At 41.6% G+C, this 24,699-nt stretch overlaps 1 protein-coding gene across 1 annotated transcript; it reads left to right on the plus strand.

The window, feature by feature from the left end:
• Positions 1–335: 335 nt before the first annotated feature.
• Positions 336–10,991, plus strand: fzd4 (frizzled class receptor 4). Its single transcript, XM_030745301.1, is given in 10 exon segments — positions 336–640; positions 4,752–4,889; positions 5,073–5,459; positions 5,828–5,973; positions 6,622–6,740; positions 6,743–6,892; positions 7,047–7,085; positions 7,088–7,164; positions 7,167–7,191; positions 7,194–10,991. Coding segments are annotated over 10 exon segments (1,602 nt in total). The 5' UTR covers positions 336–385; the 3' UTR covers positions 7,460–10,991.
• The last annotated feature ends 13,708 nt before the right edge of the window (positions 10,992–24,699 follow it).

The raw sequence follows: 24,699 nt of genomic DNA on the forward strand, positions 1-24,699 counted from the left end.
TTCAGTCCCGCTCTATATTTTGTCGCTGCGCTGCGCATTCCCAGACGGAGTTACTAACGGGAAACATCACAAGAAGGACTTCAGGATGTATCAAGATGTAGATTTTTTTTTTGTTTTTCAAACTGCAAATGTTCGCATTATTTTAATTGAAAACACGCGCTTTTGATATCGCAATGATTCACCGCTGCTTTCAGGATATTTGAATCTATTGAATGGCTCAGAGTGGCATTGCGTAGCCTCCAGAGCGCACGGACAACACGCACTCCAGCCGGACTATAAACGCGCTGTAGGTTCCGGGGCGACTTGACCCAACTGTGTTTGACGAGATAACTGTGGCAACATTTACAGAGGGCAGCCGCTCAATATCAGGGTGACCGTGCCCGGGATGATGGTGTCGCTCACGGGGTCAGCGCTGCTTCTCCTATACGGATTGTTCGCACCGCTCTACTTGGTCAAGGCTTTTGGCGATGAGGTGGAGGAGAATACCTGCGACCCGATCCGGATCAGCATGTGCCAGGGTCTGGGTTACAACGTCACCAAAATGCCCAACCTTGTCGGCAACGTGCTGCAGTCGGACGCAGAGCTGCAGCTGACCACGTTCACGCCGCTCATACAGTACGGCTGCTCAAGTCAACTCAAGGTACTGGACCCATGTGAATCGTAGCCACTGATGCTAGACATCACAATAGAGTAGAATAATCAGTATGCAAATTTTAAAAAGTGCACTATAAATATGCACAAATTTAGGAACAAGGCTGGTCTAAAAAAAAAAAAAAAAACACAAAAAAACAAAACAAAACAAAAGCATGGCTGAGTCTGGAATCTCTTCTATTTTGTTTGCCTGCGTCAAAGAGAGAGAAGCAGAGTGTGGTCCCAAAGCACATGACAGAAAGCTGCAGCACCGCGACCTGATCAGACTGATGGCCCCAGTGATAATGAGGGCCATAACATAGGTTGATTCCCACGGAGTTAAAATAAGTGGTGGGCTCCATGCTTTCTTTCCTTCGGGTTGTGCCAGGCTGTCATGCTAATTTCACTGAAAATGCCCCCTCTGTCTGTTGACATTCCGAGTTCATGCCCCTCACAGCAACAGCTGAATCTTCAGTGCTATATGCTGCACTGTCTTGTTAACAATGGTGCCCTCAGTGTCATAAAACAAGTGCAGCTTGTTTGACTCATGCACCATGTAAGAAAAAAAAATAGATTGGTCCCATTATGTGTATCAGAGATTTTATTTTCTATAATTGGAACAGCTGGTGGCGCATCAGAGATGTTTTTTTGTTTTGTTTGTTTGTTGTTTTTAGCCATACCAAGTTTCACTGTGGACAAGTGATGTTTAGCTTTTTCTAAAATTGTATTCCTTTTATTTAGAGGCACCCAATTTAAGAAACATGCAAACATGGCTAGAGCGTCTAGACATCCTCACACACTAATGAACACAAGCTTACACCTTTCCAAGTGCTTTTTTTTTAGTCACTATTTTAAACCCATTCCCCTGTCTGGAGATATTTTTTTTTACAGAGTTACAGTGAGTTATTGCTGTGTGCAGCTGTTGGGAAATAGTGGTTAAAAAAATATTTTGGCATGTTAAATTAATACACTGCTTAAGAGGCGTACAGTGTATGTTAAGACAACCACACAGAACAAGAAGCAACTGCAGCATGAAACCAAACTGTCCTCCTCCAGTTGTAAATTGTCCAGTAAGTTTAGCTGACAACCCAGTTTCTCTCTCACTCACACACACACACACACACACACAGAGATGCTAAAGAGGGAGAAAGGGGAAAGAGGAACCGTATCATTTAACATTTGCTCTAATGGGAGGCTTCCTGAGTAGTAACCAGAGCAGCTTTTAGCAGTAAAGTGACAGGACTCAGGTTACCAACGGTCAGGGAAAACACCCAGAATGTGTTAGGTTACTGTCACTGCTTGAGTATGCACAGCTCACTGTGAGAATTATTAGAATTATAATATGCCTTGTATGTTGGAACTGACAGACAGGACAACATTTACAGCATTTGAGGTGTAAATGGGGTTGATTTCATCTGATCAAGTCACGGTTATTCAGGATGGCCGGCCTTCGATACATTTCAGGAGCAAAGATTCCCTGTTTTTGGTAGGAAATTTCATGCCATTTTAATTTCAGCCAGTCTGTTTAATTTACAGTGATAAATCTGCATTACAACCCAGATGCTGATAAGAGAACAATGTAACAAACTGAGTTTAATGGAAGTTCTCTTAGACTCAGATAAGTAATTCAGACATTGCCTCGTTCATCACAGACCTTATGACACAGCAAGGAGTCACTGTTTCCTGGTTTAGACTCATAATCAGAAGACAAGTCAGCAAGATCTGCCTGTAGGTGTGTAACAGCAGCTTAAATGATTCAATGTATATATAATCTGTTTATATATCAAACGTAATGCAGTGGACAGATGCAACATTTTCAACTTTTCTTTACCAGTAAATTCTCACAGACGCTAAGAGCTGTATAACATTTCCCCGATTATTTATTTCCCAACCTTGACACCCTTCTTGGATTCATGTTTCATTTGGGCTCCATTCAAGAGCTGATTTCAAGCTGCGATTTGTTTATAACTGGATCAAGGCTGCAAGACTGTAACATGTAGTTCTTATTGCTGTTCATCTGTTTGGTATATTTCAAATAGATAAACAGCATCAAACCCTTTACTCCAACACATTTTTTTTTTTTTTAACCCGTCCATGTGCCTCGAGCTTGTTTCCGTTATCTCAAGGTAGCTGAGTTAAATGCACTTTCTACTTCTGTGTGTTTTCATATCATGAGCTTGGTACAATTTTACACTCTGGCTTCAAACAGATTTCACTATAAATGCATGAAATCACTCAAAATTGCTACCCTCTGTAACCCCAGAGTACTTCTTCTCTCACGCTGCTAGAACGTCTGCACGCAGTCAAATGTGACTCCAGACTGTTCACTATCTTTATAACACTGACTTAGATATCTATTTCAAAGCTATTGCCATGGGACAGAATAAAACTGAGGCTTAGATCAGGGGGATCATGCAGCATTACACAGCACATGCCCTCACTGTTGTTAAGACCACAGAGTGTTTTTAAAGGAGCGGACTTGTATGTGTAACCTTGGAGCAGGTTGGTGATGACTCTTTCTGTCTTGACTCAAGATGTGGCATTCCTTATTAGAGGTGAAAATAGAGAGCCACTAATAGAAGAGGTGATGCAATGTAGTGAAAGTTAGGGCAGAAAAAGCAGCAGGATAGTGAGACGCATATGCAGGTAGCTGTAGGAGCCACATGTGGGAGTACAGTGCAGTTAGCAGCTGTAATCCAGTTGTAATATGCAGAAAGCCTACAGGGCCTGCATTACACCTCCAGCACTGTTTTCACTCCTTTAAAATCCACCACACTGTTGGCACAATTTACCTTCTGTTTCATAGATTAAGTGGATCAAAGTCTAAAAGAAAAAAATATGACATAACGTTGGATAACTGTTGCTCTCTGCTGCAGTTTCAGTGTGCAAATTGAAATTGGCTCAACTATTCTGTTACCTTTACTTGTTTTCATGAGTACTCTGGATGAATTTGATTTGGAGCCTGACTGCTAGTGGGTTTTTCGGGCCAGTGCCAATACCAGTTATTAGGGGGCAAACAATTATGATATTGATATATATTATAGATATGTATTCTTTATTATACTGTATAAGGATGAATAACCCGTGTAGGGTTCACTGCCTTGTAAATTCTGTGGGAGGAATTTTGCTGGCATCATCGGTGTCCACTCTTCCCCTTTTGAGCCGTGGTTTTCAAACTGTCGGGCGGGCCCCAAAAATGCCCACTTGAGCTGGACTATAAAAGGGCCGAGTGAAATAAAGTTGAATAATAATGATTATTGTGGTTGAAAATAAACAAGCATTTGCAGATTATATCATTCCGGCTTTTATTTCACTGAAGTTGAACTTGTATCCTTTTTTTTTAATTATTAAATGTTGTGGGGCCTTGGAGGGAAGGGTCACTGCAAGTCAATACAGAGTTGTTCTTTATATTATGATGAAAAACATCTGTCTTGGTGGTAGCGGCCTTTTCAAGGATCAAAATGATTTGAGTAATATACTGTGGGTTTAGTCACCTGCCCCCAACCTAGGTGAACATCTATGGAGATTTTGGACAGATGTTTTATACAGTATCATTAAAAACACCCAGTGAGTGAAAATCCTTTACAAGAATAGTGTTCTTCCCTCCACTAGAGTTGCAGAGAGACTTGAAGAATCACTGTCAAGGCATATTGAAGCACTTCTTACAGCTATATCATGGACCAGTATCTTAAATAAGAAGCTTTATGTTGGTTTTCCTTTCATTTCTGTGCACATACATTATGTTAGAGTTATGCTGAACAGAAAAATGATGAGTGGTCATTGTTTCTGAACCTTCCAGCAACGTATTTGACAAAGTAGACACCATTTAACCCTGCATCTTCTCAGCTCTGAAGGTTTGCTACACCTGCAGACAGTGATGAGATTATTGTGAACAATCACTACAAATAGAACATCATAAATGCCAATATATTGTAATAGGCTAATAGCAGCTGATATATTGGCCAAATTACATTTCTTTTTCCTCTCAAAAGTTACTTTGGAGTCACTCTTTGCTGCATGAGTTGAAATCTCATCACAGAATACATAGTTTGCATAATTTGGTTACACGCACAATGGACCAAATGTTAAACATATAATCTTTTATTTCCTCTTTCCCCCAGTTCTTCTTGTGCTCAGTTTATGTGCCGATGTGCACAGACAAGGTTCCCATCCCCATTGGTCCGTGTGGCAGCATGTGTCTGTCTGTCAAGAGAAAATGCCTCCCCGTGCTCCACGAGTTTGGTTTCATATGGCCTGAGGTGAGTCATATCATCATTAAGGAAATCACGCATGTATTAAAAAAATGAGTTCAGTCTATAGTTTAGCAATATGGAAAATGCACATATTAATTAAAAAAATATCACTGAGAAATTTATTTTAGTTTGTTAAAAATGTTGTTTACATATCAATCACTGCCATTTCCCATCATGTTTCCTGTCCAGGTGCTCAATTGCAGCCTCTTCCCACCTCAAAATGACCACAACCACATGTGCATGGAGGGTCCAGGGGATGAAGACCCACCTTACCAGCCTGTTCGCCATCCTCCCCACCAAGAGGAGTGTCATGCCCTGGGATCTGCACCTGACCAATATACCTGGCTTAAGCAGACTGAAAGCTGCACGCTGCAGTGCGGCTATGACAGCGGGCTCTACAGGCGAGGGGCCAAAGTGTTTACGGACGCGTGGATGGCGGTGTGGGCTGTGCTGTGCTTCCTGTCAACCACTCTGACAGTCCTGACCTTTCTCTTGGATTCTCAGCGTTTCTCCTACCCTGAAAGGCCCATCATTTTTCTCTCCATGTGCTGTAATCTGTACAGTGTAGCCTACCTGGTAAGTAGGAGATTTAGTAGTATATTGATCCACTAAATTTCATTGGTTGTGGAAGAATCAATAAAATTACTTTTTCAAAAATAATCAGATCACCACTTTATGGACTAGTTTTTGCATATTTATTATGTTATTTGTAAAATATGTTGTGGAGTACCAGGGTCAGCACTTGAATCTAGAGTAAATGTTACATCAGTGATTAAATACTAAATACTTACTAAAAGCAGTTTTTTATTCATCACTACATTCATATAATTCAATAATTTGCTATTCTGCATCTATTTGCAATAACAAAGAAAGGTGAGTCTTCTTCTGGGATTTATTCAGCCTCACCTCTTTCCCCCTTTCTGCTCCTTCATGTCATTTTGCAGGTTCGACTTACTCTTGGGAGGGAACGTGTTTCCTGTGACCTGGATGCAACAACAGTACCAATTCTGGTACAAGAAGGATTAAAGAGCACTGGTTGTTCCATAGTCTTCCTCCTTCTTTATTTCTTTGGCATGGCGTCCTCTCTCTGGTTAGTAAAACAAAACAAACACACAGTCACAGACTTTTCGCTGTATAAATCCTTCATCTCTTTGCCCCAGTTTAACCATTGTCATCAGCAGCTGGGAATGGCTTTTGCTGGAACAATTGGAATATGAGACTTGCATCCTGTTTTCCTTAAAATCTAACTATCCTGTCTCATAACCTATGTACCAGTTGGATTAATTTCCTACACATGCAAAGGTAAAAGTGACGCTTCTTAAATATGTCCTGCACTGGAAACACTGCTGTCACAGCTCTTTTTCTTCCTTTTCACTTGGGCCTTGCTTTCCTGTTTGCCTCCACTTTTCTCCATTTGGAAAAAAAGAGATCAAGGACTTCACTCTCTCCTAAAATGTGATCATAACCCTCTTTTTTGCAACTCACAACTAGCTGGTGTCAGGATAACCTAATTACAAACGAGGACTGGTCATGTCCACGTGATTGGTTATGATAACGTTTCATAAGTGGAAAAAGTTATGAGAAGTTCCAGCAGTAATCAGTAACCTGTGGTTTTACTAAGTGGTTTACTTCCTAGAAACAGATGATTTCTATTCACTATAAAAAGAAAAGGAAAAAGTTTACCCATGAGCAGAGTTTACTGGTTATATCACTCCTTTGTCCACTCTCTCTCTTCCAGGTGGGTAATCCTGACCCTCACCTGGTTCTTGGCTGCAGGACTAAAGTGGGGCCACGAGGCCATAGAAATGCACAGCTCCTATTTCCACATAGCTGCATGGGCCATTCCAGCGGTTAAAACATTGTCATCCTCATCATGAGACTGGTTGATGCAGATGACCTGACTGGGCTCTGCTATGTTGGCAACCAGCAGCAGGAAGCACTCACAGGCTTTGTGGTTGCACCATTGGCCACGTACCTTCTTATAGGTAATTACAGCATAATAACACTATTGATTTATCTGTTTGTATTGGATTTCATTAGTTTCTACTTTGTTCTTCTTCAGTGTTTCTTTAACATACTCAGTTTCTCATGATGATGGTTTCCTGATCTGGTGGGTCCTCACATGTTGTTTCCCTCCTCGACCCCCCACCCCTCAGCACTCTGTTCTCTGTGCAGGCCTTGTGGCTCTTTTCAAGATTCGCTCCATCTGCAGAAGGACTGTGCCAAAACAGACAAGCTGGAGCGTTTAATGGTGAAGATTGGAGTGTTTTCTGTTCTTTACAAACAACCGTTCCAGCATCCACTGTTATTGCTGTTATCTCTACCAGCTCTCTAACTGGGGGGATTTCAGGGCCAGCACCCTAGACTCATATGTAGCATCAGAGATGCTTCGAATCTTCATGTTCACTGCTTGTGGGCATCACATCAGCATGTGGATCTGGTCAGCAAAAACCCTCCACACCTGGCAGCGCTGCTCTGCGCGCCTGCTCAGAGACAGCAGGGCGAGCCGAGGCGGCAAGAGGGCACCGGGCGAGAGCTGGATCAAACCAGGGAAAGGAAACGAGACAGTGGTCTGAGGAGAAAGAAAGAGAATGGACAGGAATGGAGTTCTGCTTGTTTCTCTCTCATGTACAGAAACTCACTCTGACAAATGAAGAATGTAAGGTCAGAGAATCAAGAGATGAGGAGGGGATCGCAGGAACGTAGCAGGAATATCACCAAAACAGCCTCTGGATGTAATTGCATCATAAAGTAAAGACAGTCCATGACCATGTGCCTCTATGAAGGAGAAAAGACAAGAGTCATAAATTAGTAGCAACATAGCCTCTCGACCTTGATGGACTTGTGTTGCTCAGAGAGGTGGAGAAAGCAAAACAAATTAAGGGAAAAGAGAGATGGAAAAGGCAGAACAGAAGCATCAATATGCAGACCAGACCCCAATAAGCTGTAAAGCACCACGTCTACCTCTCTGTCTCTCTTTCTCCAGAGCCCTCAGCAGAAGAGACTAAACCAGCTGAATACAGAATAACCCTTATGCCATTGTGCCCTTTTAGGGTCTTCTTCAAGTTTTAAATTTACACTGGAGCAGGTATCATACAGGTGTGGTCTGAAGTTCCTAAAAGCACCTGACACCTTTAAAACCCCCTCACATTGAAAGTATCAGACAAAGTGTACTGAGAATTTGAAACAACTGCCTTATAGCTGCAGTTTGGTTATATTTTTCAGCTTTTTGGGGAATTATACTTTTTTCAGTACAAGAGAACAGTTTGTTTTATTCTCAGAATTTTTGGGAAACCAGCTCTAAGCTGTTTTATGCACTATAGAGATATAATATGTGAAGGGTTGGGACAGCAGTTGTAGGACTGAAGGCAATCATAACGACACATTATACGCACAGCCTCATTAACAGGGAGAGTTTAGTCTGATGTCGGGGCAAAAAACCCCCATACATTCTGAAGTAGTCACCACACCACACTGATTCCTGGTAGTACCAGCTGTGAGTTTTATTGCCCCATAAATTTGGAAGTGCTAAGGCGTCTTGGGAAATGAAGGAATTTGTGTTTTTCTACGAAGAGCTCAGCTAATTTCCCAGTGATGTATATGGTCTTCCTGGAGGCCCTGTACTGAATATATTCTTGAGTCAACCGAAAATTCAGGAAATTAAATTATTCCATCTGTCCATATCCAAATTTTGGCTCTATGACAGGCTAAATATGAAAGAATTAGAGGTTATTAGACAATCACTTGCCAGAATACGCATTCTGCAACAGCAAAGGACTGTCACAGAGATGTGCATGTGCACATATTACTGCCAAAATGTTTGGCAATAAAAGTAAAGTGAGGATGCAAAAATAATGCATCCAATCATTCATTTAAAATTTTCACTTTACTTGATAAAAAAGTGCAGCTAACAGGAAAAGTTGATTCAATATTTGGTGTGGGCCCACAATGAGTAGCTGTGGGTGAATTGTGTGGGCAGTGCAAACCCATGTGTGCCCCACGTGGGTGAACCCACACAGGGCCCATAGCGGTTTCGTCCTTTGGGGCCCTTATATGGGTTTTCTATGGTCAAGCCCACAAAACCCCCCAAAAACATACGGGGTCCGTGTACACTAACTCATGGAGCGCATAGCAATTTTGCCCCTTTGGGCCTCAAGAGGAAATTCTGTGGGTACCCCACTGCTGGGTGCCCATAGAAAACCCAGCTGGAGCCCATGTAGGCTAGGTCATGTGGGGCAAAGAGTAGTTCTGCCTTTTTGGGCCCCCATGAGGGTTTTCTTTGGGCAACCCATATTTAGCTTGCCTTAAAGAAAACCCTCATTGACCGCTTGTGAGTTAGCTCATGCAGGCACCGTAGTAGTTTTACTTCTCAGGGCCTTCATGATGGTCTTCTGTGGGCAACCCATAGTGGGCTTCATCCACAGGTCCACAGTGGCCCCCATATGTGCCCCAAGTGGGCATGTGTGTTGGGTAAAAGTATAGTTATGTGCAGCCCATGCTGCTTGATGGTGCATGCCATACCATAGTTCTTCAATTGATTTTAACTTTTTATGATTGTTTCTGTCTAATCACATAGTTCCTGAATGGCTCCATGATGTGGTGGTCAGAGCTCTGTGTGGGCCATGCCATCTGTTGCAATTTTTCTAGCCACTGATGATAGTCCTTTGTGACTCTGGTTGTGTTACTGCAGACTGAATGCAGGACTGGTAAATGCCTGACCTGATATTTTGTGATTTAATAAGAATTTGAACATTCATATGACTCTCTTTCCACAAATCCCATCCACTGCCCCACTTATGACAATGTTATTTTCATTGTCAGGAAGTCATTGTGGAAACAGTACAATGAAACTGGCACTATAAGGTAATGTGTCTGCCTCTCTCTGCCTAGTCTGTGTGTTTTTTAAGGTTAATTTCCCAGACAATCAAGCCCTCAGAAAGAGATTGTTCAAATTTTCATGGATGATCGAGACAAGATTTCCAGTTATTGTCTCTCACACTGGAGTTCTTTTCAGTGACTGTAAGATTTAACTAGAGTACGTTTCTGGGCCTGACTAATCCAGTCTTACAGCTGTATTTACCAAATTTTGAAACTGTTCCTGTGTACCGTATAGTTGCCTGACAATCTTTCCAGCAAAGTTCTTGCATTTCAGTGAGTCTTTATACAGTATCTGCAGTATATTTGTGTGTATCACGTCTATATTTGAGAAGAAACATCATGGAAAATCATGTTTTCAACAACTGAAATGTACAACTGAAGCTTTGTCTTCCTGTGTGTCATCTGTAACTTAATAGTGCCTCACACATACTCCTGTTTTTTGGCTGAATGTTTGGAATTGGACAGAAAATCATTTTGGGGCCTTCCATTTCCCTGAAATAAGTTAAATATGAGTCTTTTTGCATTAAGAGACAACGTTTGATGGTTGTGGTGAAACCTAGACCCCCCCACCAAAAAAAAAGCGTTTCTCAAATCAGCGTACCCTGGCACATTTATTACGTTTCCAAAGTCAAACAGACATTACATTCACTTAAAGTGAATTAAATTAACCTCTGACCACCTCCCCTCTGAGCTAATGTAGTTTCCCTGGAAATGTTTTGGCCGTCTTTCTTATAACCACACCGAGCTTCAGGTGACATTTCCAAACAATCACAGAATGTGCCTTGAAACCCAGCGCCTGCGTGCCAAGCTTAATAAAGATTGAGAACCACTGATAATGCCGATTTGTTAAATGTTTGCTAGAAACCCAGATATGAATGACTGCTGAGGTCAGTTCACCAGCACTGATTGCAGCCTTTAAGGTCTGGACTGACCCCTGTGTAGAGAAGTAATTGTCTTGACAGTGTCATCAATGCTTTATTATGAAATTGCTAATTTATCCTTGTAAAAAAAAAAAAAAAAAAAAAAGAAAGAAAGAAAAAGAAAAAACATGACAGCAAATTTTAAAATGTGTTTGTTATTTAAAAAACAATTTTGTATCAAAAGAAGAATTAAAAAGTTTTTGGTTTCCAGTATGCTGATGCAGTTATGTGTGTGCCTCTGCAGCTATATTTGCATTTGATGAGTCTTGATTTCATTGCAGCAACTGAGTAATGTTTTTATTTCTGTGACATCATCAGAAAAAAAAAAAAGAAATGGATTATGACTAAAATATAGCAGCTACCACAGTTCGGTGCATTTTCTTTGATTAAAAACAAAATGCTTTTTGTTTTAAAAAGATAAGAAAAAAAAAAGAAAGATAAAAATACTATAAAACCAGTATGAGTTAGCGAACCCACTGATGACTGCTTTACTCTTTTGCTTTTGGTCCATGCAGTTCAACATCCTCACACGTCCTCTGGGATGTGTTTACTTACTGGGTTGGACAATGCTGCCACCTCTTGTCTAATGAGGCAAATTAAATTTGAATGCATCTTCAGACACAAGCGCAAACACTACACAATTATTTGCAGGCACGCAACCCTGATACCGCTTTTATCGAGTATACATTTCTTTTCTAACGCTCACTCTGGGTTAGGATAAGTAATGCTCTATATCCACTAAATTCCATTTGAATCCACAGTGTAAACACGGTGATTATGCTGTGTAAACATCACTTTACCATCAATCACATCTTATCAGCTATGAACTTTCAACCCCTCCAACACACGCACACATTTACAGCACACGGAAGCATTTGCAGAAGCACACACCGGCTCTCACTTCAAAATTAGGTGTAATTTGGTTTTACAATTACACTTAATACAAGCAAGGCTGCAATTTACTGGTGCAGGGGTAAAATTACATCTGGAGAAACTGATTAATTCTGGGCATGTTAGACTGTCTGTGTGTGTGTGTGTGTGTGTGTGTGTGTGTGTGTGTGTGTGTGTGTGTGTGTGTGTGTGTGTGTGTGTGTGTGTGTGTGTGTGTGTGTGTGTGTGTGTGTGTGTCGGCAAACGAGAGAGTCCAAATATCTAAGTCTGAAGCTCAGATTGCCTTCCTGTAATTTACTGTGAGTGAACTGAGTGTTTCTTTAAGAACACACTCGAAAGCCTGAGGTAAAGGGAAAGTGACAGCATCTCCTTTTCTATTGTTTCCAGATGTGGCTCCACTAAAACACACACACACACACACACACACTGACACACACACAGACAGAGAGTGAGAGTACATGCACAAGCATGTTCACACACTGACATGCGCATTCACAAACACAGACAAAAAGGGGAGTTAAATGCTCTCAAATTTATACCCTATATGGTGGTTTTGATATACTGGGGTCACGTGTGTTCTCACTTGAACACACACAACCTCCCAGTCCCCCCACCCTCCACCAAACTCCCTGCCCTCTACAGGTCATTCAATCTCCAGGCGTCTCCATCTACCCACTGGTTTCCACATTTCTTTGATTGTTTAGCGATACCGCAGCTTGTCACAAGCAAAAATCCTCAACAGGAGCGGCTCGCCTTAAATGCTGATTTTCAAGCCTTAAAATAACAGAAATTACACTTCTGACTGTAACGTTTTCTCATAACTGACAGCTCTGGAGCATAATTTCTGAATATCCACTCTCCTGGTGACATTTGGACTAAATAACCACCCTCACAGGCACACACACTGAGTAATGCACGCACTTTGTTCCACTATGTTAGTGAACAGCATGTTAGAATTCTTTTACAGATGAAATGTGAAAGGGCCCTCATAAAATTCCTTAGACATTATTCTTGGGAATGTATTTTCAGAGTCGAGTTCCCTCGTGTGTAATTGTGTGAAGAGCAGTAAGAAATTGCTGTAAAGTGAAGGTGAGAAAGATGCTGAAGTCAGAGCTTGGGGGTGGAAAAACCAAGTCTAAAGCAAGAAGTGAGAGAAAAGCAAATTCAAACGGACAAAATTAGAGAAGCGAGAGTGAAGTAAAAGGAAGTGAGCGAGATAAAGAGAGCAAAGGAAATCTGTCATCGTCCAGCAGCAGACGGCTGCAGCTGTTCACCCTCAGCAATGTTGAAATCATTTTCCCATTCTACTGAGCATCTATGCTGTATGATTAGTTTTGAGTAATGGCCACCCCTGGGGATTCTGGGTGACGTAGGTGTCCTGGCCTAAGAGCCAATTCGATGCAAGAAGAATTTGTAAATCCTGGTTCTTGGGCCAAACAAGCTAACGAGTTGAGACTGAAATCCGAAAGCCTGGCCAGGAGGCAGATTGGAGAATTCTTTGCCATCAAGCTGAAACAGAGCTCTTTATACATGGCAAGGAGTGTGAAAGATCGCAATTTATTTTTCTGGCTAACAAAACTACTCTCTTAAGGTTGGGCCAAACATTTGAACATATACAGTGTATTTTTTTTTTTTACTGTACCGTCATAATAATCTACCAATTACGGTACTGTAAGTATTTTTTATCTTGATGAAACTGCATTTATCCTAAAGAAGATGCTACAAAGCCTTGACACGCTTATTTAGACCTGTCATATGTGTATGAAGGGTCTTTGCAGCATCCTGAAAAATCTGACACAGTCCTGGACTTCATAAAATCTGTGCTTTACACATGTTAATGTATCAATTGTGCTGCTTTCATGTTACACCATAATACAACAATGCCTCGTCAGTGAGTCACCACTAGATGTCCCTATGCCACTGTCTGTGGAAGTTTCCTCAGTGTAACTGTTTCTTGTTTCTTTAACTGTGCGTAAATGAATGACTGGAACTTAAGGACTTGTTTACAGGGGTATTTCCAGGATTTTCAAAAAATGGGGTGGCACAGGGTGGGCCGAGAAGAAAGAACGCAGGGAGGCACATGAAAACTGGCCTGGAATCAATTTATGTTTATATAGCTTTAATGCTGCAGGTACTGATAATTTTAATGACTTAAATATTGCTCGAGAGCTTGATCTATGATAATCCAATTTTTTTTTTTCTGAAAAAAGAAAACAAAGCTTTAAATGAAGCACAGAGTCCAATATTTGCATTCAAAATGGTGACGTAAAGGGGACTGGGCTGAAATAAGTCAGTCTATTGACTTCTTACTAATTTGAAAACAGGCAGAAAGCTGGCAGAATAATATCGACATATTATTATCTAACTCATTACACTGGTGAGCTGGTGAGTGAATTCATGAGGGTGAATGCTTTCACTGGTCCAGTGTAATCAGGAGGGTAATGACTGTGCCAGAGGAAGTAACTGTGTTAGCACTGTTTCTAATACGCACACAATGAACCCTCAGACATGTGTAATCAGTTGTGTACAATGGTTGTTCTCTTAGAGAAGAAGCAAATGTGTGACACTGAAAAAAAAGAAGAAAAGAAGTGGTTTTATGTGGGTAAAAGACTGAATGATTCCATGTTATTTTAGCAGGACATTTGTCAGCTTTAGAAATGTCAGTGGTTTAATTCAGCCACACTCATATTGATGGATTGTGGGGCAGCAGGGAATATCTGACAGAAAAACAGACAAAGAAATGAGGGGGAAGAGACGTAGGAGCAGGGACGGAAATGAAAAAGAAGGGGAAAAGGGGATGATTGAGGAAAAAGAATGGCGGTGTTACGGACAAAGTCAGAGTAAAAGATGGAGGGGAAAACCCAACAAACAGAACATAAAACAGAGCCCATTGTTTTCATCAATCAGAAAGCCAGGTTGGCAGACTGAACGACTGGAAATGACTCATACAAACATAATCTATCTCCAAGAGCCTGTCTGGGTTTGTTTCCTATTAGCGTTTCCTGTGCATCTGCGCTCACAGAGTATAGAAATACAGGGCATAGAAAAACTTGAACTGAGGTTACTTTGGGACATCAGCTTCCTCAGTCATGTTTCCTCAATTTTCATCTGAATAAACAGATACATATTAGTTGGACTCAGCACTGATATTTACTGCCCACCCAGTATATTATTTAAACCAGGTATAATCTCTTCCATTGCTTTAGCTTTGACATATATTTGATCATAAAATCCTTCTTCTTCTTTCGGCTGCATCCTTTTGGCTGGTCCCCCACAGTGGGTCATCCTCCTCTGCCACACCCACCCTCTGCATGTCCTCCTTCACTACATCCATGAATCTTCTCTGTGGTCTTCCTCTTTTCCTCCTGCACGGCAGCTCCATATTCAAAACCCTTTGTCCAACACATCCACCATCCTTCCTCTGCGCATGTCCAAACCATCTCAGCTTCTCCTCTCTTTGTCTCTAAATCTCTCAACCTGAGCGGTCCCTCAGAGGTACTCATTTCCAATCCTGTCCCTCCTGGTCACTCCTAATGGAAATCTTAACATCTTCAACTCTGCCTCCTGTCTTTTTTTGTAAGTGTCACAGTCTCCAAACCATACATCATAGCACGTCTCACTACTGTCTTGTAAACGTTCCCTTTCACTCCTGCTGCTATCCTTCTGTCACAAATCACCTCATCATCCGACACTCACCTCCACCCATTCCACCCTGGCTGCACTCCCTGATCATCTGTCTTATATACTGTACATTGCTTTGGATGGTTGACCCCTGGTATTTAAACTCATTTACCTTCCTTGTAGCTTCACTGTTACACGTGTCTCCCTCTCATTTACACACATATATTTTGTCTTGCGTCTACAAATTTTCATTCCTCTTCTCTCCAGTGCATACCTCCACCTCCCCAGGCTCTCTTTCACTTGCGCCTTACTCTCCCCACAGATCACTATGTCATCTGTGAACATCATAGCCCACAGAGACTCCTGCCAGACCTCATATGTCATCTCTATCCCTCTGGAGTTACTACAGCTGTGTGCATTATCTTAGTGTGACCTGATGATGGCACCAGAGGAGAATTAGCATCTTTTGTTCTAAATTTCAGTCCAGCAGTAGCTGTAGGGACATTTGACTTAAAAACATGCAAATGTGCAAACAAAAATGCGGACCTTAAACTGGCACTTAATAAAAAGGGTCACAGGGTTAATGTCTTTATTCTTTCATCCTGTTTGAATAGCTTGTGTGACTGAATATCAGGTTGTATTGGCAAGCTTTATACTGTTGCATACTCGACAATGTTTGTGGGTGTGTATGTTTGCTTGATCATTCATCATTTGTACTTGATCATTTGTACTGCAGTCTTTCTGCTTTGTTGGATGCCTGTATAGAAAGGAGACAATTATCTATAGCCAATGATCCAAGACTCGCTGTGCTCTGCTTATTAGAACACACTAACACTCTACAGCTGCACCCAGTCATTGCGATATGGAAATTTGGGGGGCATGCACACACACATTAAAACACAAACACACAGTCACACAAAAAAGTACCATCAGATAAGAAAGAAGAAAGCAGAAATGATACATTTTATCATCCACATGACTAATAGACACATGATCTCGTTCCAAGAATTTGTACTGAAAAAAAAGAGACATCCAATAAATATCCCAGTTTACTCTGAATTAACATTGTTTTGTTTTTTGTTTTGTTTTTTCATTTCCAGTGCAGTAGGGTGTCTGCTGCCCCACCCCAACCAGCCATCAGGCTGTTTTTGTTGTTTCTTTTTCCTTTTTTTAAACTTTTGTTTGGGGGCTGTCAGAGGTTAGTTTGTTGCTTTTTGTTGTCAGTTTTAAAAGTAAAGTAAAAAATGGGCAACAGCAATGTAACATAAGCTTTGCAGGGATGGTTTGCAGTGTAACTGTGACCTCAAACAAGGACATGTAAATTTATTAGTAAGGAAATTAAATCCCGACATTGTCCATCTATAAATCTAACCATATGAAATATCCTTAAACCAGCAGTACCAAATGAAATAAACGACTGAGGACATTTATAGGACTTATTTTTATTCCTTGGCTTTTATCCAACAGGTCACTGTGAAAAGTATGTCACAAAAAAAACGCCTAAGGCAAAGAAGTCAAAGTATTAATGGCAGTTTCATTCAAAATGGCAAAAAAAAAAAAAAAAAAAACTAGGTGAAATGAAAAGAAAAAATCGTGTGTTTGATTGGACTTATGTGAATCCAAAGATGTGATAGTTTAACATTAAACGCACAAGCTCTAATCTAAAATTGTGATTAGATCAATTTGTGTGGAAAAAGATACATCATTTCAATTAAATCACCACATTTTAGTCAGAATGTTCAAGCACAAATGCAGATGCTAAGGTGGCATAGATGTTACATGCAAATAATGCTGCAAATTCTCTGCAGGCATCAGCAGAAGGTTTTCTAGGAGACAGTGATGCAAAGTATTTACTGAGGAGTGTAAGTGAGTGTACGTGATTGACATAATTAGGTTTTGGAGTCTGTGTCTGAGTTACAGTTATTTCAGTGATGGCAGTTCTTGCATCTCGCAATTCACCCAAAGCTCTAAGACTAAGTCATATGAGTGCAATTTATATGTAGCTATTGGCAACATATAAACAGCAATTACTAAGTCATTTTGGAACCACATCATATGGACTGTCTTCTTGCTGTATTTTCATTGCTCTTCACAGTCAACAGCCAAATACCCTCTTGTCTTCACTGGTGTAAGTAATACAGTTATTGCAGTTTAGATTTGTCAGTGTACTGGTTCTTCAACATAGTATTTGAAGTACAGCTGTAACTAATGATGGCAAAGTTCCATTAATTGACCCAGGAAGTCTCAATGGTGGCCCAGCACCAAAAAAAGCAGGGCCTCTCCAAAGCAAATGCAGCCAGCTATTACTAATACACCTGTGCCTCACTTACTGAAAGTCTAATGTGAAAAACATCTGCTGGAACACTTGAATAGGTCAGAGCCATCATTGCTGTTATTAGTAACATATGTCCTTTTACAACTAAGAAAAGTCTAAATGTTTCTTGTAAACGGAACTAATCAATCACCTCTAAATTATTCTGTTTCCATGTCTGTGGAAGCTGTCTGTGGGTTGCAGAATTACAATTACCACTCTCATCATTTCAAGGTAAGGTATTTCGGGGCATATCATGAATAACAGTTGAAGAAAGGGCAGCTGAACAGGCTGGACTCTTACATATTATTTTCATGTTGGGTGACTCCATGGTTAGCACTGTTGCTTCACAGCAAAAAGGTCCTGGGTTTGAATCCACCATCTAGCTGGGGCCTTTCTGTGTGGAGTTTGCACATTTTCCCTGTGTTTGCATGGGTTCTCGCTGGGTACTCTGGCTTCCTCCCACAGTCCAAAAACATGCAGTTAGTGGGGTTAGGTGAATCTGTGATTCTAAATTGGCCATAGGTGTGAATGTATGAATGGTTGTCTGCCTCTCTGTGTATGCCTTGCAACAGGCTTGTGGCCTGTCCAGGGTGTATCCCAACTCTTGCCCTGTGGTAGTTTAAAACCATACAATAATGCAGAGAAAACCCAACAATCAAAACAACCCCTTAGGAGCAAACAGTTGGTGACAGTGGGAAGGAAAAACTCCTTTTTAACAGGAAGAAACTTCCGGCAGAACCAGGCTCAGGGAGGGGCAGCCATCTGCCGCAAGTAGTTGGGGGTGAGGGAGGGAGACAGGACAAAAGACACACTGTGGAAGAGAGCCAGAGATTAATAACTGATCATTAAATGCAGATGAGGTGTATAAACACAGAGAGTGAAAAGAGATGAGTGAAAAAGAAATAGTGCATCATGGGACACACCCCCCCAGCAGCAGCCTAGGCCTACTGCAGCATAAATAAGGCAAGATGGATGGTGTAATTGAAATTACAAGCAGTGGCATCTCTCTATACAGAAACACCTGGGCCTGCAATATATAATCTAAAGTTAAAGAATCACTTGATCATAAAATGCCTGAGGGTGGAAGGCAGTCAGAGATTGATGATGCTGTTCATTTTCCTCTAGTGATTACATAGAGGCACACACACACACAAGTTGGATGATACATGTATACACACTGCTCAGAAGAAGTGAAGGAACACTTTTTAATCAGAGTATAGCATCAAGTCAATTAGAAACCTCTGGGTTATTGATCTGGTCAGTTAAGTAGCAGAGGGGGTTATTAATCAGTTTCAACTGATTTAGTGTTAATGAAAGTAACAACAGGTGCGCTAGAGGGGCAACAATGCGAAAACCCCCAAAACAGGAATTGTTTTACAGGTGGAGGCCACTCCTCATCTTTTCTGACTATTCTTTCACCAGCTTTGCATTTGGCTAGAGTCAGTGTCACTACTGGTAGCATGAAGCAATACCTGGACCCTACAGAGGTTACACAGGTAGTTCAACTCCTCCAGGATGGCACATCAATATATGCCATTGCCAAAAGGTTTGCTGTTTCCCCCACCATAGTCTCAACAGCATGGAGGAGATCTGAGGAGACAGGTAGTTGCTCTAGGAGAGCTGGACAGGGCCAGTATCTGCTCTTTTGTGCAAGGATGAACCGTATGGGCACTACCAGAGTCCTACAAAAAAAGCAGCCAGGTGAGATTGTTTGGGCATCTGACTAGGATGCCACCTGGTACCTCCTAGAGGAAATGTTTCAAGAAGGAGGTCAAACATAAGCAATACTAGCCCACCAGTAGCTTATAAAAAGCAGACTAGTCTGATTTAAAATGTACAAGTGAACTCTGTCAGGCTCTTTGTCTGACAAACAGAAAGAATTACATGATCATTAGTCTATTTAAATGGTTTCTACATGCCTGACATGTGAAAGATCCCTGATTAAATTCCAGAAGGAGACACAAACCCAGTCTCAGAGGGTCACAAGGTAATGTACTCCCAGTGCCGGTCCCAAGCTTGGATAAATGGGAAGGCTGTGTCAGGAAAGGCATCTGGTGTAAAATCTGCGTCAAATCAAGCATGCAAATCCATCCGCTGTGGTGACCCCTTGGAAAATAAGGGAGCAGCCAAAAGTACCTTGTAGAAACATTCCTCAGTCTAGCCATCTGAAATCATACATGTCAGCTTGTATAGCATTTCCACAAATCTTATGGATTTTCCATCATTTTAATTGCTTACAGGTGTAGTCAAAAATCCTTGGGATTATTATAAATTCACAAGCACACATGGTGTCGGAAGAACACACTCTGCTGCAGGCACAAGTGAACCAAGTGTCTGGTGCTGTGAGTGCTTAATGAGGAAGAGCTATCTCTGAGAGGACTGTTCAGGGGTACAAATAAGAGGAAAGAATATATCAAAGTTACATCTCAAGCACACGAGACATGACTAGCAGCATGTAGTGTGTGTGAGTCAGGTCTGCTGCAGAGGAAAAAACATTAGACAGCCAGAGATGATGGAGTCAGTTCGGGTGTGATGTCCTGACTAGTCTGGATGATTTGCCTGACTGAAATATTACCACACATTCATAGAGACAGTACAAGTGCAAAAATGCACTTAATGTACCTAAGTGCACACTCAAAGTCAGCTCCAAGTTTGTTTGTTTTTTAGAATAGAAGAATAGAATAGAATGCCTTTATTGTCATTATACAGGATGTACAATGAGATTGGAGGGCCACTCCTGTTCAGTGCCATGTAACAGAAAATCAAACTCTCTAAAATAAAAATATTATGAAAATATTATAATCTAGTATGATCAATATAATCAAGAGATATACAGAAATAAACAATGTGTAAAATATACAAAAAACAGAATGTATAAAAATATATACATACATTGGTGCATCTGTACATTGTAAGAAAAGTAAATATGTGTATACATATAATAATGAAGATGATGAATATTGCACTTGGTGAATGAATATTGCACTAGTGAATGAATACTGGATATTACACAATATAGGAATGTCAGATATTGTTCAGTATGAATAATATAATATTGCACAGTTACAGTGGGTGAGTGTGTGAGTTCAGGGTGGTGATTGCTCTGGCGAAGAAACTGTTCTTGAGTCTGTTTGTTCTGGCTTTGATGCACCTGTAGCACCTGCCAGAGGGCAGCAGGTCAAACAGGTCAAAGCCAGGGTGTGAGCTGTCCTTGATGATGTTCCTGGCTCTGCTGATGCAGCGGGAGTTGTAGATGTCCATCAGGGAGGGGAGAGGGCAGCCAACGATTCTTTGTGCTGTCTTGACTACCCTCTGAAGCCTGACCCTGTCTGCCTCAGTGCAGCTGCCGTACCATACTGTGATACAGTACGTCAGCAGGCTCTCAATGGATGAGCGGTAGAAGGTCAGCAGCAGGTTTGAGTCCAAGTTGTTCTTCCTGAGGACCCTCAGGAAGTGATGTCGCTGCTGAGCCTTCTTGATAACAGCTGTGATGTTATCTGACCAAGAGAGATCAGCAGAGATGAGGACACCAAGAAACCTGAAGGTGTGGACCCTCTCCACATGCTCGCCGTTGATGTAGAGGGGAGCTGGGTCAGTCCTGTGCTTCCTGAAGTCGATGATGATCTCTTTGGTTTTCATGGTGTTCAGTACCAGGTTGTTCTCTGAACACCAGGCTGTCAACTTCAAGACCTCCTCTCTGTAAGCTGCCTCATCTCCCTTCGAGATGAGTCCGACCACTGTGGTGTCGTCAGCAAATTTGACGATGAGGTTGTTATTGTGGGCCGGACTGCAGTCATGGGTGTAGAGGCAGTACAGGAGGGGGCTCAGCACACAGCCCTGTGGGGAGCCAGTGCTCAGTGTGCGGGTGGAGGAGAGATGGGGGCCAAGTCTCACAGTCTGGGGCCGGTTGGTTAAGAAGTCCTTGATCCAGGAACATGTGAGAGGGGGGAGGCCCAGGGTGTGCAGTTTGGTGGTGAGAATGTCCGGGATGATTGTGTTGAACGCTGAGCTGTAATCCACAAAGAGCATGCGAGCGTAGCTCTGCTGCTGCTCCAAGTGGCTCAACACAGAGTGGAGAGCTACAGCGATGGCGTCCTCTGTGGATCTGTTTGCTCGATATGCAAACTGATGGGTGTCGAAAGTGGGGGGCAGATGGTCTTTGATGTGCTGGAGAACCAGCCTCTCAAAGCACTTCATGATTACCGGTGTGAGGGCCACAGGGCGGTAATCATTTAGGCTGGTGACAGATGACTTTTTGGGCACGGGGATGATTGTGGCTGTTTTTAGGCAGGGGGGGATGACTGCTTGGGCCAGGGAGCGGTTGAAAATCCTGGTGAGAATCAGGGTGAGCTGGTGGGCACACGCTCTGATCACCTTGCCAGGTACTCCGTCTGGTCCGGTAGCCTTCCTGGGGTTCACTGCCAGGAGCACACGTCGTACCTCATGCTCCTGGACAGTGAGTGGGGTGCAGCCTGGTGGGGGGGGCAGGACTGGAGCAGATGGGTGGTCCTGAGGCATCTCAAAGCGAGCAAAGAAACAGTTAAGTTCCTCTGCTAGTGACACACTCAGGTCTCCTGCAGTCACATCACAGCCTCTGAAGTTTGTGATGTTCTGAATGCCCTGCCACACCTCCCGTGTGTTATTGCTGGACAGATGGGACTCTATTCTCCTCCTGTAGTCCGTCTTGGCTTTTTTTAATTCCTCTTTTCAGGTCAGCTCGAGCAGCACTGTACAGAGCTCTGTCGCCTGACCTGAAGGCAGCATCACGGGTTTTGAGGAGTGAACGGACCTGGCTGTTCATCCAGGGTTTCTGGTTAGGGAAAACCCGGATGTTTTTGCTGACAGTCACATTGCCGATACAGAACTTAATGTAGTCCAGTACCGTCCCTGTGAATGTTTCTAGGTCCTCGTGTTCGAATAAGTCCCAGTCTGTGTATGCAAAGCAGTCCTGTAGGTCGGAGAGTGCGTTTTCAGGCCAGGTTGTAATGGTTTTTACAGTAGGCCTGGCTCTCCGTCTGAGGGGGGTGTATGCTGGGGTGAGCAGCAGGGAAAGATGGTCGGACTGGCCGAGGTGGGGGAGGGGTTTGGCTCTGTAAGCGTGCTTAATGTTGGAGTAAACATGGTCAAGAGTGTTCTCCCCTCTTGTAGAACATTTGACATGTTGGTGGAATTTCGGGAGTACAGTCTTTAAGTTGGCCTTGTTAAAGTCTCCCGCGATAATAAGAACACCGTCGGGGTGGACCCGCTGCTGTTCGTTAATGGCGTTCAGCAGGAGAGAGAGCGCCATGCTAACGTTAGCATCGGGAGCTATATACACAGCTGTGACGATCACTACTGTTAGCTCTCTGGGTAGAAAAAAGGGCCGACATCTTACAGACATGTACTCGAGGTCTGGGGAACAACCTCAAATACCTCAAATATTATAAATTATTTCATTAACCCCTAAATATCATGCACAGTATTGCCAGTTGCATCACAAAGCCAAGAAATGACAGGCTAAGAAAACAGAAACTACAGCAGGCAGCACAGAGTAGCAGCTCTCTTCTGTCGTGGATCAGGCCATAACAGTGAGGAGGATGAGGGAAATCCACAAGTATGTAAGCAAGTAAAAGGTGTGCTACTCTGTGTAACTTAATTTTTTTTTTTTTAAATAAATACTTATGTGGCCTTTTCTGGCTTGAGCCTTACCTCTCAAAATGCCTGTGCATGGCATTGCATAGGCGTTTATGGCAAAATAACCCTCAGTTCCCTTGATCTGTGACCTCAGAAAACACTTTCCAGATTGTTTTATGGCCTCAGTTGCTAGTCTCACATTGTAATGAATACAACATGATCAAATTGCTTTGCAATGTGGTATAGTCAGGAAATCTGGAGACTATATAAGCTAAATCCAAGATTGCAAGGGGATTTTAGTTATTTATTTATTTTTTGATAATTAAAATCTACTCTAATGAGTTTTCTCAGTAGTTCCTACTGTTATGTAAACAATTGCACCAACCTTTGACATCTCGAAACCCTTTCTGTTGTATTTTCAAGGTGGGAATTGTAAGACGACAATTGTTTGAGCATCACTTCATATGCTTCAATAGGTGGCAGCTCACATATCTAATAGTTTCTCTTTTTTATTTATTTTCTTTTATTATTATTCTTATTTCCTTATTTTTTTATGCTTGTTTTGCTTGTTTGTTTTGAACAAACTCAATTAGTTGACTAATATATTGCTCCTGTGACAGCTTTTTCCTGATATTATAGTGGAATAGGTGCCAAGGGTGGGGATGGATTGGGTTTTTTTTTTTATTAATGACTGTTTTCTCATATATTTGTTATTTCTCTGAATCCTGATTTGCTAAAAAAAAACAAACAAACAAAAAAAAAAAAACAAGTGATATCTGGTTAAGTATTGCAACTGACACATTGCACGGCATTGATAATGACTTTAAATGGCAGAACAGAGATTAAAGTAATGGGATGATGTTTAAAATGGTTGACATGCAAAAATACATGGTTATCACAAACTATCTGATAGGTGATTGCAGCAGATTCTCATGCAGCCCTGGATATTTCTTAGGAATATCATTTACTGGAATCCATTTCGGTCCCACTGTGGCTTCTCCTTTTTCCTTTGTGCTTGTTTACAGTTTGGTCTGCCCTTTCTTCTGATTATGTTTGATCAGATTTGTGGTATTATGACTGTAGCAGACTGACGTCTCACAAATATCAAAGCTGGTTACATACTTATAGCAGGCTAGTCAAAAAAAAAAAAAGAAACTTGTAAGAATACATTTTCAGACCGAAACCAGGTGGGCCACTGTGGCCAGGTAATGGAGAATCATTTTGTTTACCTCAGTAGACATAATGTAGCTGTGTGGTCTCAATACCACAGTAAATAGTAGAAGAATGGCTTTATTTTGAGGGGGAAAAAAAAGAAAGAAGTATGTATATATATATATATATATATATATATATATATATATATATATATATAGGTGTGCTTGGATAAAGTTGTTGAATCATGGTTACTGGATTATCAATAATTCAATAATCAAAATCAATAATTTTGGGAGTTAAAATAAAGAAAAACTCCTGAAGGTTTATACTAGTAATTCATTAATTATTAAACATTTGCCTTCAGAAATATAAAACTCCCATCCATCCTTCTCTTTCTTTTCCAGTTCAGTCCCTGAGTACAAGC

Source organism: Archocentrus centrarchus, chromosome 13 (genome assembly GCF_007364275.1).
Source record: "Archocentrus centrarchus isolate MPI-CPG fArcCen1 chromosome 13, fArcCen1, whole genome shotgun sequence".
NCBI lineage: Eukaryota > Metazoa > Chordata > Actinopteri > Cichliformes > Cichlidae > Archocentrus > Archocentrus centrarchus.